General features: G+C 40.0%; 1 protein-coding gene across 2 annotated transcripts in view; it reads left to right on the top strand.

Annotated features, from left to right (window-relative positions):
* Positions 1-12502, top strand: part of LOC110288451 (cytochrome P450 3A25) — a 53350-nt gene extending 40848 nt beyond the window's left edge. For both annotated transcript variants that reach the window (XM_085837428.1, XM_085837427.1), the window contains exons 10-13: positions 1911-2071; positions 3797-4023; positions 7746-7908; positions 11496-12502. In XM_085837428.1, coding sequence (XP_085693554.1) covers positions 1911-2071; positions 3797-4023; positions 7746-7908; positions 11496-11591 — 647 coding nt within the window. In that variant the 3' untranslated portion in view covers positions 11592-12502. The remainder of the gene's footprint in view (positions 1-1910; positions 2072-3796; positions 4024-7745; positions 7909-11495) is intronic.
* The last annotated feature ends 3688 nt before the right edge of the window (positions 12503-16190 follow it).

Genomic DNA, 16190 nt, shown 5'->3' with positions numbered 1-16190 from the left:
TGGTATCTATGGTGCGTAGTGTGTGTATGTGTAGTTTGTATGTGTGTGGTGTGTGTATGGGATGTGTGTGGTGTGCTCACAAAGACCAAAGGAGAATGTTTGTATTCTGTCCTCTTGCTGTCTTAATCTTTTGAAGCAGGGTCTGTAAATGAATCTGGATCTAGTTTGATAGCCACAAAGCCACAGTGACCTTTCTATCTCCATTCCCACTTTGATGAAATTATGAGAATGTGTGACTGTATCTATTTATGTGAGTTCTTTGATTTGAACTCAGGTCCTATCCACTTGTACAAAAGGAGCTCTTACTCTCGGAGCCATCTCTCTAGCCCCTTTAATTTAAGTTTTCTTAAACAGATAATCAGCAGCAGCAGCGGCAGCAACATAATTTGTGTGTGTGGTGTGGAGCGGTGCATCTGCTGTGCGCAAATCACAACATAACTTTGTAGAGTCAGGTCTCTTTGTATACCTTTACATGGGTTCAGGAATCAAACTTAGCCTCATCAACAAGGACCTTTATCCACTGATCCATCTTACCAACTCTTATATAATTTTGATTCCTAAAACAGACCTTAATTTTTAAGGCAATTTCTGGTCATAGAAGAACTGAGAAGAAAGTGTAGAGATCTCCAATATACTACTACCCATACCCATGTAACACCCACACCACCATCCAACAACCCTGCCCTGCAGAGTGGTGCATGTGTTATAAGATGGACCTACACTGAGATCACTTATGTAAGGTTGAGTCCTGCTTTTGGTATTCTATGTGTTTTAGCCAGTGCATAGTAGTGCCTATCATGGTCCAACATTGTAGCAGGAGTCATGGCATCAGGAGCTCAAGAAAGCTGCTCACACTTCACCCACAACCAGGAAGCATGAGTGCTGGTACTCAGTTTGCTTTCTCCTTTTTATTCTGTCCAGGAAGCTAGCTCATGGGATGGTGCCACAATTAAGATAGGTCATCCAGGACTGGAGCAGTGGCTCAGCAGTTATGAACACCTGCTGCTCTTCCAGAGCTCACAGCCACCTGTAACTCCAGTTTCAGGGAATCTGACACACACACACACACACACACACACAGACACACACACACACACACAAGGGTACACACATTCACATGCACACTCACACTCCCAGGCACACTCATGCACAAATGAAAGTAAATATTTGGAAACAAGATCAATAAACTTACTCAAGACAAACCATAATAAGCATATCCAGAAAGTAAGTAAAACTAGGTAATACTGTAACAGCATTCCAGGACGCTTGTCTCCTAGGTGACTCCAGGTCCTGTCATATCAACAATCACCACAATCACTGTCAATTATGGCAATACTTTTATTTATTCCACACTATGATAACAGTATAGGTTGGATAGAATCCTGTCTCTTGAAATTTCCCTACTGTGATGATATAACTTTTACCTAACACAGGTGGTATACGGTAATACATATCTTAGACCATTAATTCTGGATTAAAATAATTTGATCTTGGGACTGAAGAGATGGCTTAGCACTTAAGAGTACTTACTGCTCTTCTAGAGGACCTGGATTCCATTCACAACACATTCCATTCACATGGTAGCTTATAGGCATTTGTAATTCTAATCACATGGGATATGATGTCACAGGCCCACTATTGTCCTTTCTGAATACCAGGTATATATGTGGTACACAGATATACATGCAGATAAAACACCCATAGACATAAAATATATTTAAAGTATAATAATAATTTGACCTTTTACTGGTGTTTCAAACAGACACCAGAATGGAACTCAGTCCCAGTTACTGTGAACAGCCTTTTTCTGATCTCTAAACAGCTAGGAATAACACATGAATTTCTTCTGATCTCAACTATGATGTTCTGCTTTGACCTTCCTTATCTGAAATGTTTTTTCCCCCTTTTAGCTCTTTCTGATCTAGAAATGGCAGCACAGGCTGTTATTTTTATTTTCGGGGGCTATGATGCCACAAGCACTTCCATTTCCCTCATAATGTATGAACTGGCCACTCACCCTGATGTGCAAAAGAAAATTCAGGATGAGATTGACAGAGCTCTGCCCAATAAGGTGAGTGGATGGTACTCAGAGAGGGAAGGCAGAGGTAAAGGACTAACAAGAACATGTCCCACTTGCAACGAGATTTTTTTACAGAGAGCTATACAATGGTTCTTCCACCCAGCACGAGACTAAAAGAGAAATAAAGGGAGGGACATAAGAAATTAATGTGACTCATAAGTACACAATCTTTAGTAGAGAGTAGGTTCAGGTGTATTTGTTATCTCTAATGACAACAAAGCCAGGTAGGAGAAACCCAGGAAATCTGTATGACTCTTAAGAATAAGCACCAATCTCCACGTGTCTGGACAGTTATCTCTGATGATACCTGTGGGGTGCTGCCCTGTCTATCTAAGGTCTGCTAGCCTGGCCTTCAGTGATCTCAGCAGGCTGAGTAGTCATTACTCTCAATGGATCTGCTGTCCAGTCCAATAAATAGCATGGCATTTATGTGTGTTATGTACCTGAGTTGAGATAAGAAGTTTTTTCTTTCCTAGGATTGGTAATGACATTAATGATGTATCAGACTACTTACTGTTTGAAGCTTTGGATGCTAGCTAACATCATTTTAATAGTTTCGTTGAGTATCGGCACCCTCTACTGACATTAGCCTTTTTTTTACAGTCAGTGTGCCAGACAGGTTCTCTCATCCTCTTGGGGGTCTCCAGATCAAACACTTAGAATTGGAAAATGTTTTAACCCTAGCTGTATGGGAATGCACTCATTGATATAGCTAGAGTTGAAGAAGCCAAGGGATGAGCCAATGTCTCTAGCTCCCAAGCCTACTAGTTATTATTGTTGTTATTGTTTTATTTACTTTGTGTGTATGTGCATAGGTGTCCATGCCACAGCACATGTGTGGAGGTCAGAGAATAACTTGAAGCAGTCAGGTCTCTCTTTCTACAATTTTGTTGCTAGACACTGATTTCAGGCCAATACCTTGAATCCCTGAACTATCTCATAAGCCTTCTAAACCAAACTCTAAATCTCTACAGGATAGTCTTTTGAATGTCAAGCAAGGTAACAGACATAATAATACCCATACTGTCTCCATCTCCTTGCTCGACTGGGAGATTTGGAATTGTGAAGTTACTTGGGATTCATGTGGCTGCTCAGGCAGAATGGAGCGAAATGCATCTCCTCAAGAATTCATCATCAGGCCTGGAAGCAGCAATTGTTACACTTGCCCAGCTACCAAGGACGGTGTTGAGCGTGGCTTCTGGTCCCAGTAGCAAATGACTTTAAACATTTTTAAATTTATAGTCTGTTAAAAGTTAGCACTCAAAGCAATGTGAGTCTCTGGGCCATTCTCATATGCATGGCGTTAAAGCTGACTCAGGTTCATTCCACTCCCACTTTTCCCTCCAGGATCCTCCCTGACCACTCTTACCAGGATTCTCCTTTCCCCTAAATTATATGTGGATCTGTTTTCCTTTCAAATCTCTCTCTCTCTCTCTCTCTCTCTCTCTCTCTCTCTCTCTCTCTCTCTCTCTCTCTCTCTCTCTCTCTCTCCATCCCCCCTTCCCTCCATCCTTCCCTCCCTCCCAAATGAGAACAGGGGATCTGGGCAGGGGAGTATCCTAATAGCTCCAATATTTATATTTATATCTCATAACCAATCATTATAGGTGTAGATAATTTACTAAGACTAAGCTTTCCCACCAATTGAGTTAGACCTTAGAGCTTCTGAGGATTAAATCCAAGCCTCATCTGGAAACATCTGTGTCCTTTTCCTAGGCACCTGTCACCTATGATGCCCTGATGGACATGGAGTACCTGGACATGGTGGTGAATGAAAGTCTAAGATTGTACCCAATTGCTATCAGGCTAGAAAGAGTTTCAAAAAAAGATGTGGAAATCAATGGAGTGTTCATTCCCAAAGGGACTGTAGTTATGATACCAATCTATCCTCTTCACCGAAACCCTGAGTACTGGCCAGAGCCTCAGGAATTCTGCCCTGAAAGGTACAGAGATATTGGAAATGGATTTCCACCATGAACCAGTCAGGTTAAATGTATAACATCTGTTTTATTTGTTGTTCCATGCTGTAAAGAGATACAGTCATGGTTTGAATAGATTTGGTCCCCATAGAAACAAGTATTTGAATGCTTGGCCTACTGGGAGTGGCACTCTTATGAGGGATGTGCTTTTAGAAAAGGTGTGGCCTTGGAGAAAATGTGTTACTGTGGGGGTGGACTTTGAGGTCTTATGTTCAAGATTCACCTAGTATGGGAGAGATCCTCCTGCTGACTGCCTGCAGAAGTGAGATACCTTCTGGCTGCCTTCAGATCAAGATATAGAACTCTTGACTCTTCTATCACCAAGTCTGCCTGTGTAAGATCATGTTTCCCATGACGATGATGATAATGAACTGACCCTCTGAAACTGTAAACCAGCACCAATAAAGTCTTTTCCTTTATAAGAGTAGCCATGGTCATGGTGTCTATTCACAGCAATAAAAATACTAAGACAGATGCCATGACCAAGGCAACTATTCTGAAAGAAAACATTTATTAGAGGCTTGCTTACAGTTTTAGGGGTTTAGTCCACATCATCATGGTAGGGAACATGGTGGCATGCAGGCAGTAGCTGTGTCAGTAACTAAGGAGTACATCTTATCCTGATCCATAGGGAGGGGATAGAGAGAGAAGAAAGGGAGAGAGAGAGAGAGAGAGAGAGAGAGAGAGAGAGAGAGAGAGAGAGAGAGAGAGAGAGGAGAGAGGAGAGAGGAGGAGAGGAGAGAGGAGAGAGGAGGAGAAGAGGAGAGAGGAGGAGAAGAGGGGAGGGGAGGGGAGGGGAGGGGAGGGGAGGGGAGGGGAGGGGAGGGGAGGGGAGGGGAGGGGAGAGGAGAGAAGAGAGAAGAGAAGAGAAGAGAAGAGAAGAGAAGAGAAGAGAAGAGAAGAGAAGAGAAGAGAAGAGAAGAGAAGAGAAGAGAAAGAAGAGAAGAGAGTACAATCAAAGCTAGAAGACATCAGATATTCTAGAACTCGAGTTGCAAGAGACTGTGAACTGCCTAGTGCGGGTTATGAGGATCAAACTCAGTTTTTGTTTTTTTGTTTGTTTGTTTGTTTGTTTTTTTGCAAGAGCAGTGAACTCTATTGATCACTGAGCACTCTCCCCAGACCTTGCAATTTGAACTTTTAAAAATTCAAAATGATAATTATTGTTGAAATTGCACACATATACCATTCAGAGTGCTAGAGTATTAACCTCATTAATAAGGTGATACCTATCCTTATAGGTGCACATCTTTTGGTGCACACACACTGTTAGAAAAGCTGATGTAGCATCATTTCAGCTATATTTGAGTTACTGTTTACTTAAAGTAAATCACAAGCAATCTGCAATTTCATAGTATGTATGTCTTCTTGCTATACTTCTGCTGAAATTTCATGAAGCACTATCTAACTTTAGAAATAAGCATTTTTTTTCTTTCAAGCACCCTTATCTCCATTAATTTATCACTAACTTTAGAGGATACTAGATTTGTGTAAAGAAGGGGTGTGCATGCCTCAGCATGTGTGGAGGTCAGAGGTCATCTTTGGGGAATTGTTTTACTCTTCTACCATGTGGGTCCTGAGGATGGGACTCACATCATCAGGCTTGGCAGCAAGCTCCTTTATCCACTGAGCCATCTCATCGGCCCCATCATCAGCTCTAGAAAACAGTTCCCTCATCCATTTGTTTACAAACCTCCTCCTGGGTCCTCCAGTGTAGATATAACAGCACAAATAGAGGTCTGGAATGTGGAGACAATAGAAACCATACAGACTCCAATCCTGTCTTGATCTGCCTTCCTGGTCTAGTTTCTGCCCAGTCTCCATGAAAGCCTGAATCACTCCTGAGTCTGAGATATTCCTCGTTGGAACTGGCTTGAACATCCTTGTTAGAGCCAAGGTCAGGAATCAGGCATGTTTTCAGTTTAAAAATGGTTTGTGTTGCCCTACTGTGTTAGAAAGCAAAACCAAGAATACAATTTAAGACAGTAGCTTGAGGAAGAGTGAGTCTGGCACCCAGACTTTATAGGCTCATTCATTGTGCCTTATGGCTGGGACCTTGTCATGTTGGCAGTGGTGGCCCTAGTGTTGTGATTAGTTCTGAACAATGAACATATGGAAGGGATCTATCAGAGTTGATTGATTTCTCTGATCCCTTGGCCATTAAATCTATGGTTTTTCCAGTCTCACTACTTTGGCTCTTGTAGCTCACAGCCTGTAACTTTACTTTTCTTTGACTAATACAACCATCAAACAGAACATGCAGATGATTACCAGGACTGAGTCGGTCAGTGAAAAACCTAAATAAGTGTATAGAACATTTGACTATTTGACCTGTATTTCAGTATACTCTAGGTTATGAGACCATATGATATTTTTGTGTAAGAGGGGGTCCATGTATGTGTACAGGTTGCTGTAGGGGTACACCCCACACACACGCGTTTGTGTGTGTGTGTGCATGTGTGTGTTGGAGGAGCATATATATGTAGGTGTATGTGCACAATTGGATGAATTTGAACATTGTTATATCTGAGGTCTGCAGCAAACCTCAGATGCCACCCTCCAAGTGCCCTCCACCTTATGTTTGTGACAGGATCTCTCATTGTCTTAGGATTTCACTAATTGGAGTAGTGTAGTTGGATAGTGCACTCCAGGGTTGTAATCATCCCCACCTCCCAGTTAACCACTGTGAGGCACACAACACCATGATCAACGTTCTGTGGATGTTCTTGGGATCAAACCCAGGTATTTACACTTGCCATACAAGTATTTTCCTGCATGAGAATTCTCCCAATTCCCATATAATTAATATAACAAACTTCTTGTGTCCACTGTGTGAACTCCCTCTTGTGTTCACAACCCAATTTGTTCACACTCCCATGTTATTTTATAGCATATCATATGCAAATATTTCATTTTCTCCTCAAAATATGAAAACAGATTTAAAATATCAATTTGTTCTATTCTTCTCACTTTGCAGAACTATTTTCATTTATATATTCAAATAATAAAAAAATCAAATTTGAATAAATTCAGCTTTAAGTGTTCAGTAGATTTTCTTTAGCTTTGTAGAGAAGGTAGACATGAAAATCATACATGAAGCTACAATAGAGACTTGTCCTGTGCCCCAGAAAATTATTTGGCTTTAGCTATTCTATGGAGGAGGAGGGAGAAAGAAAAAAAAACAATTCTGAGAAAGAAGAGAGAGAGAGAGAGAGAAGAAGAAGGAATCAAGGAAAATACAGATGAGCAGAAGTACAAAGAAAGGGAAGAAAGGAGAGGGAAGGTTAGCAGTGGGAGTGAGGGGAAATTAGCATCCCCTATCGTAATAGAGTTTCTTCACATTCCACCTAAGTGTGAGGCAGGAACCTACTTTGCCTTCATTTGTCTAATCCCAATATGACTTTCAGAGCAGAACATATCACCATTCTGGATGGAATTTTTGTTTGTTTGTTTGTTTGTTTAAGGCATTTACTTCAATTTGTCTCAAAAATACAGTGTGCTTATGTTTTGGTGTGAGTGGGAAGGACCTGTAGCTTAGAGGTTTTTAGTCAGGCACCTGCAGCAAGGATTCAGCTACAAGTCCACAAATATATGCTGTGCCACCTTGCTTGAGGTGAATTCCAAACATGCATCTCTTGGGGTCTCTAGGTTCCATTACCTCATTTCTATCTCTTCTGTGGTTCCAGGTTCAGCAAGGAGAACAAGGGCAACATTGATCCATATATATACATGCCCTTTGGAAATGGACCCAGGAACTGCCTAGGCATGAGGTTTGCTCTCATCAGCATGAAACTTGCTGTCATAGGAGTCCTGCAGAACTTCACTGTCCAGCCTTGTGAAGAGACACAGGTAAGGCAAGAAATGTTCTCAACAAATGATATTTCAACTTTTTATATTAAAAAAGTCTTAAAGCTTTACATGTGGAAACTAAAATGCTTGTCTTAGCTCTCTTCTATTGCTGTGATAAAAAACCATGACTAATACAACTTATTTTTTTAAAGTGTTTATTTGAGCTTATGGTTACAGAACATTAAAGTCCATGGTGATATGGTGAAGACATGGTGGCAGGAACATCAGAGGAGAAAGAGAGAGAGAGAGAGAGAGAGAGAGAGAGAGAGAGAGAGAGAGAGAGAGAGAGAGAGAGAGAGAGAGAGTTACGGAATGAATGGTACCAGCCTTTTGAAATTTTAAAGCCCACCCCCAGTGATACATCTCCTCCATCGAGGTCTCCCTCTCCTTCTAATCCTTCCAAAACAGTTCCATCAACTGGGACCCAAGTATCCAAACATAAAAGTGTGCGGACCATTCTCATTGAAACCACCACGATGCTCATTAACCTTGTAATATTGTACGTAAAAAAGAATGTATGTGTAGTCTGATATGAAGTTTAAGATCCTGAGCTTATCTTAAATCTGAGATCAGGATTCCTCCCTGAGCTGTGTCTGAAATAAAGATCAAATAAAGAATGCATTTAGAGTCAGTTCAGATTAGTGGGACAAGGCTATACGAAATCTTGAAGTTAATTCCAAATTAACTGGAGTTAATGGGGAGTGATTGTGCACATAGCATAATTAATCATCTTACTATGGTTGTGAGTGGAGGACATAACTAGGACTTAAGAGAACTTTCTAGGTGTCAGGGGCCCCCAATCACTGGCTGTGCTTTAGAACTACTGAACAGCCTTAAACCTTCACAATGTCTGGTCAAATCAGATCCGCTGAAATAATTCACCACAAGTGTGGCTTTAAAACGCACACCTTACTTCTCCTGCACAGCCTAAGTTGAGAAGCACTGATATTGTTACAAGATTGTCACAAGATATCAAGCACTTCAGGTATTCAAGCCATCCTGGTCATTTGATCCTACATTTCATGAGTTCTGCTCCAGAAAAAGCAACATCCTTTTTATACTTTAATAATAAATCTCTGTTTCTTATTTCATCTTCCTCTTTACTCTTGTAATTCCAGCTCAAATCAATACCTAAAAGACTCAAAGAAACATTCCCAATTGTAATCAGGGCTCATTTATTCTGTGTCTGTTACTGGTTATTGCCAAACTGTCTCACACTCAACAGAAGCCCAATTAACTGCATGGAGACCTTTTTATTAATTATGAAAGCTTAGATTTAACTTAGGCTTGTTCCCAACAAACTCTTATACTCAAATTAACCAGCTTATATTAATCTACATTCTACCTCTTGGGCCATTACCTCCTGAGTACCTGGCACCAGTTCCTTCCTCCTCATCTGGCTGGCGAATCCTTTTGTCTGATTCTTTCCCAGCATTCTTATCTCTGCCCAGGAGTCCCACCTATCCTTTCCTGGCTTGATATAGGACATCAACTCTTTACTAAACCAATCAGAAGATGTTGGAGGGAGTGTTTACAAAATATTATTTTGCATTAAAAATAACAATATAAAAGTTTAGCCTGTAATCAGATCTCTGCTGGGACAGAGATAGCATTGGAATAATTTGAAGACAACCTTTATAAAGTGCACAAAATGAACAGCCCAACAATTGGTTACCACAGATTCTTCATCAGTTAAGTAAATACTTTTTCTCTAAACCATCCAATTTAATTCTCTGTATCTTCTTTGGATTGAAGAATACACCATCCCTTATATTAAGTATTTGTGGTGGTTTGCTGGGGAATGTATACATTGAAATCCTTCAGTATACTTTAGAGAGTGGTTGCCAGTTTTCATTATTAGATATTTTCTTCATTTGCATTTCAAATGACAGTTTTTAAGGGTTCTTATTTCTTTTTTAGATTTATTTATTGATATGTAAGTACACTGTAACTGTCTTCAGACACACCAGAAGAGGGCATCTGATCTCATTAAAGATGGTTGTGACCCATTATGTGGTTGCTGGGATTTGAACTCGGGACTTCTGGAAGAGCAGTCAGTGCTCTTAACTGCTGAATCATCTCTCCAGCACTTCTTAAGGATTCTTAAAACTTTATTTCATTTTAAAATTTCTAACTATAATCTTTATGTGTGACTTTAGAGAACATGCACAGAACCTATGTAACTATTCTAGCAAAACGTTAGAATAATAAGATAGGACATGTAGAGTATTGACGCATCTTTCTGAAGAACGTAGAGACAAATATCTCATTTCAAAAATATGTATTGTCTTTATTCTCATTAATGGGTGTGGTGGTTTGAATATGAATGGGCCTCATAGGCTCATCTCTTTGAATGCTTACTCATCAGGGTGAGGCATTATTTTAGAAGACATAGGTGTGGCTTTGTTGGCAGAACTGTATCATTAGGTATGGACTTTGAGGTTTCAAAACTCCAAAATAGGCCCAGTGTTGTTGCTTTCCCTGTTTGTGGATCAAAATGCAGCTCTCAGGTTATTTTCTAGCACCATACCTGCCTGGTTATTGCCATGTTCATCCTCACCATGATGAGAATGTACCAAGCCTCTGAAATTTTAAGCAAGTCTCCAGTCAGAGTTGCCATGGTCATGGTGTCTCTTCACAGGAGTAGAACAGTGACTAAGACAATGGGAATACTATGTATATCAATGCCTGATATCAGTGCTTTCCTGTTCTATTGCCTTTTTTCAAGAAAGATCAGGAGGACTTTAGTGGCCTGTGGCTGCAGTGTGACTGTATTATAAGACAGTGCAGCAGTTTTTTTAGATGGGCACATGGACAAAGCATTTAGTTTTGAAAATAAGCAGGACTTGTGGACACCTGACAATCTCTACACACCCACAGTCTGACACCCCTCCCCATGACAATTTTCTTTCTTTCTTTTTCTTGTACTGAGATCAAATTGCTACAGTGGATGGCTTTCCCCTCCAGACTGAAGCAACTGAGGCAAAATGATTATGAAAACATTGAATTATTCAGAAGTTCATCTTTCACATAACTTGGAAGCTAAAATAACAAGGGCCAAAGCTTCCTGAAGTCCTTGTCTATGACTGAACTGAGTGGGAACATTTGATGCCCATGCACTTTGATAGCTGAGCCCCTCCATAGAGGTGAAATTGTGATACCTGCTCAGGATTACCTTATTCTTCAACAAACATAAAATTAACTTTATATTGACTTCAAATCCATTTTCCATATGCTTAAGATATGATCTAAAATTTTAACACATCCATTTTACTTAAAATTTAAGTCACTAAAGAACCCAAACCAACATAACTTTCCCTGGCTCTGTAAACACAATAGGTGTTTAACTAATACTTTCCTGTATAAAAAATAGATAAGGGATTTTACTATCCAGTCTCAGTGAATATAAAGGCATAAAGAACTCAGAAAATATGGCTGCTATAGATGACTGATATCATTTTATCACACATGGTGATATACATTGTATTTGTATGTATGTATCATAGTCCTTGATGTATCTGTTCTTGATTCTGCCCTTGCTGATGATCCACTCACTGCTTCTCATTATGATTGTTCAACTATTGCAGATCCCCCTGAAGATCAGCAGGGAACCAATTTTCCAACCAGAAAAACCCATCATCCTAAAGGTTGTGTCAAGAGATAAACCCAGAACTGGATCATGAAATTCTCTTAGAAACCATGTTATATTCCTCAAGGAGACTGTGTCACAGAACATCAGAGAATTTAATTAACCTTAGGACAACATAATATGGGCATAAACAACTTTCCTTGATGATTGAATATTCAGAAATTCACTGAACATGCTCAGTGGCTCTGCAGTGTATCATCTATTTTGTGATTCAAAGGAAATTATTAACTCAATGGTAGTTGTGGATGTTCATCCTCTGATTCTTGTGGGAATGTGTACACTAATTCAAGTTAGTTCCATCCATTCTGAATTCTAACTGCAGCAACTATTTCTCTATAGTTCTATTAATAGAAACTGTTGTAATGATGGTTAGTAAATGTGTATCAAGTTTTCTCTTTGTTAAAATGTACGGTATTAAGTGTATAAATACATATATCTTATAAAATGTGTGGTGTACTTTTGTCACTATACACAGCAATGGCAAAACCACTGGATCAAGAAAACAAGATAGTAATCCTTTCCAATCACACTTGTGTAAGCCAGTTTGGGATGCCCACTTGATTCTAAAAGTTTGGTGATATTGATCCAATTGATTTGACACATTTCTTGAGAAATATATCCATAGTTTATTTCTGCCACATTTGAAGTGTAGACTCCCCCAGCCTTGAAGCAGGCTGATTCAGACTTTGCTGCCACTGAATATGAGATCACCTGGGGAGTAGCCTTCTGACTTAGATGGCTATATTGTTATGTCAACTACTGATGCTCTTCTCCCAAATTCTGCTACCTGATGAGAGACCCTTGAGACATTCTGGAGACACATACTATCCTGCAGCCTACAGGCTGGCTCCAGTCACCAAGAATGGACTGGCAGGGAGGATGGGCCTTCCCCCTTATAAGCACAGTCTCTTAGTAAACTCATGGGCCTTGATCAGAGAAAAAAAATGTCTTGGCTTCATTATTTTCTCTCACAGTCTAAGTCTCTTTCAGCCCCAGCCTGCCTTCCAGAAATACCTGGTTCATGTAGGCCACGGGCTGGCTTACTACATTGAAAGATTTATAAAATCTTTTTCTTAGGATTGACCTAGAATCATCTTCCTCTCTTCCCACATCTCTGAAAGTACATGTTTTCTTAGACTTCTTTGGAGTCTATGGCTGTTAGTGTTGTCAGCTTCAGAGAATCTAGAATTACCTTGGAGGGATATGGGTCTCCAGGCATGACTGTGGAGAATTTTTTTGATTGAGGTGAATAAGGTGTGAGGTCCAATCTACTGTGGGTGGGTAGCATATAGGATCTAGGACTGTATAAGTAGAGAAAGGAAGCTGAACATCAGCAAGCATCCATTGCTCTGTCTCCTGATTGAGGATTCTACACGATCAATTTTCAGGCTCCTGAAATCCTGACTTCTCCTTCAAGATGAACTCTTTCCAACAACTGTGAGGCAGTCACCTCTTTCTTCCCTAAGTTGCTTTGGTCACAGTATTTATCATAGTAACAGGACCAGAAATGAAGAATGAATCCATCATGTGCTCCTCACTGTCCTACAACACGGTCAATAAAATAAAAATGGCTGGCTCGACCAAGGCCACCGCTGCCTCTCAGTGTAGTACAGCAGAAGACACCTCTCCACTTCAAACCCCCTTCTATCCCAGCATCCAATGCCCACCTCTCCACTTCAAACCCCCTTCTATCCCAGCATCCAATGATACTGAAGAAAAGATGATAAATAGGACAAGGAGATATAGACCTGTTTAGAAGTAGTTCTTTGAGGCAACTCCAATCTCCGTCTGTCTGAATACCAGCACAGTATTCAGTAGTGTTAGTATACCAAGCACAAATCAGCAGCAGTTGCATGATCCAACAGAAACTGCCAGGCATCCACCAAATTGACATGAGTCCATGGGAATGACCAGTATCAGCAGGGACACCATGAGAAGTTCTTTACCATGCCTCTCTCAAAAAAAGTGAAGATCAGCAAAGACAAAGTTGCAAGACCAATGAATATTTTCTCCAAACATCATATTTCCTCCAATGGGTCTTGCCCCAGCAAATTACCAGATGATTCTGTCTTACCATGTGAGTTTGCAATGTCTGACATATCCAGAAACTTCCACTTCACCAGTGGTTTACAAGTTTCACTTAAAAAAATATTTGCAGGTAGGATAAATGGCTCAGAGTGATCACGTGACAACTAGAACCCAATCAACCTTATAAAAAGCCAGAAAAGTTGGTGTATACTTGTAATCTTAGTGGTATAGAGGCAAAGGTAGGGCCATCCCAGGAACTTTCTGGATAGATAATCTGCCAATCAGTAAGTTTACTGAGAGGCTCTGTCTCAAACATTAAAGTTGAGATCCAGGAAGATGGCTCAGTGAGTCAGTTGCCAGCTGCCAAATCTTACAACTCCGTGTTTAGTTCCAGGGCCCATATGGTAAAAGGAGAGAACTAACCATAAGTTTGCTTATGACTTCTACACAGGCTCCGAGATGTATGTACATTTCTGCACATGCTACACCCAAATGTAATTTTAAATAATAATTATAAAGTAGAGAGACACAGACGAATACACATTGACATCAACCTCTGACATCCATACATATGCACACACATGTGAACATGTAAATACCTATACAAGCATACAACACACACATTCACATCATGGCAGAATGAATGGAAATATTTCAAAGTAACAGGAAAATCAAAGAAGCCTAGCTCTCACCTGAACTAACAATTAGGAATGGATCTAACCAGAATCACCCAATCATTGACTATGAAGGACAGAAATGTTTAGTTTCTTGGTATCTTGTGGACATGATATAATTATACCCATGAAGTTGCAGAAGCCCTAGTTACCTGAACAAGACACACCAAAGAGCAACTCAGTCAACATCCCGGCAGAGTTTGCCAGGGAATATGAACTGAGGAGCTTGTGATAACTGATGACTGCTAGGGAAGGGAGAGCCAGTTTTTCTCCAGCACTGCAGCCGCAGGTAGTTGCCTCTGCTCCAATGGATGACCCAAAACTATGCATATAGTGATAACACTAATTAGACTTAGTGGGCTATAAACAGAAAAGAAGACATGATGCTGGGTGGAGGATTTGGAAGTGAATTCAAAAGAATTTGAGAGGAGAAATACGTGATGTATAAAACTACATTGTGTACACAAGAAATTCTCAAAGAATAAAATTCTTTATATTGTTTTAATATGTTATGTTTCAGATGCTCCTTCATTTAGATGTCCATATTCTCTATTACTATTTCTAAAGATCTCAGATCACTGGGTCATGTTCACAGGACTGGAATGTGCTATACACAATACAGGATGAGAAAAGAAATCAACTCTCTTCACCAAGCTGTGAACTATGTGAGCTACAATAATGACCTTCCTGAAAGACATGTCCACTGGAGGTACTGTGGCACAGATGTAATCAGAGTAACCAACCATTTTTTCAGTTAGATTTCAGGCCAACTCCATGAGATGGAACAAATAACAGATACTGTCTATGAGGCCACAAACCTGAGACTAGATATGTCATGAGTCCTAGGAAAAAACCTACTACTATTAGCCTATTAACTGAATGTAGCAATGAAAAATTCCTCAATCTGCTATATTCATAGAATAGTGCATTGCTCAACCCTCATTACAGAATTTTCTTCATGCAATATTCAGTAGTTAACAAGAAGATCTACAATTTGTCAACATGAAGCAACTTTGAAATGCTCAGGTCTAACTAGGTAGAATGTCTGGATCATATGTCTCTTCTTAAGTTACAATAGAAGGCAGAAAGATTGTAAGAACTAGAGGTAGAGGACAACATTAAGCAAACAGCATTTCAGACATAACATACATATGAACATTCAGATGGACATATGAACTCACAGAGATGGTGACAATATTCAAATGATCTGCACAAGCTCAAACCAGACAAAAATCCTCGTGGTCAGAAGCTCAAAGTCCTGCTCCAAACCAAGGAGATATTGTCATCTGGGAGCTCCTGGGAGAGGGGAGGTCAGTTTTCTTCAATGGGGAGACACTGAGTACATCAACTACACTCCAGGGCAGGTCTCACACCAGGATTAGCTACCTAACACAAACAGGACTCCATGGCTTTTATTTTGTTTTGAAACAGTGTGAAAGAAAATAATGTTGAGTGGGAAAGAATGGAATCTAGGAAGAGTTGGGGAAATGAATTACTATGACTAAAATACATTCAATGAAACTCTCAAACATATAAAAACAGTTTTAAAATTAAATCCACAGAAAACCAGAGACACTGAAACTTATAGAGGAGAAAGTGGGGAAGAGCCTCAAATATATGGGCACAGTGGATTAAAAATTCCTGAACAGAACAGCAATGGTTGTGCTGTAAAATCAAGAATTGACAAATGGGACCTCATAAAATTGCAAAGCTTCTGTAAGGCAAAGGACACTGTCATTAACTCTCTCTCTACACACACACACACACACACACACACACACACACACACACACACAACTCAAGAAGTTAAACTCCAAATAACCCTATTAAAAATGGGGTACAGAGCTAAACAAAGAATTCTCAGCTGAGGAATATCGAATGTCTGTGAAGCACATTGAAAAAAAAAAGTTCAACATCCTTAGTCATCAGGG

The sequence above is a fragment of the Mus caroli genome, unplaced genomic scaffold, assembly GCF_978045245.1.
Source record: "Mus caroli unplaced genomic scaffold, Mus_caroli_1 scaffold_4, whole genome shotgun sequence".
Classification (NCBI taxonomy): domain Eukaryota; kingdom Metazoa; phylum Chordata; class Mammalia; order Rodentia; family Muridae; genus Mus; species Mus caroli.
Note: the sequence above shows the minus strand (reverse complement) of the source record. Positions and strands in the feature narration are given on the sequence as shown.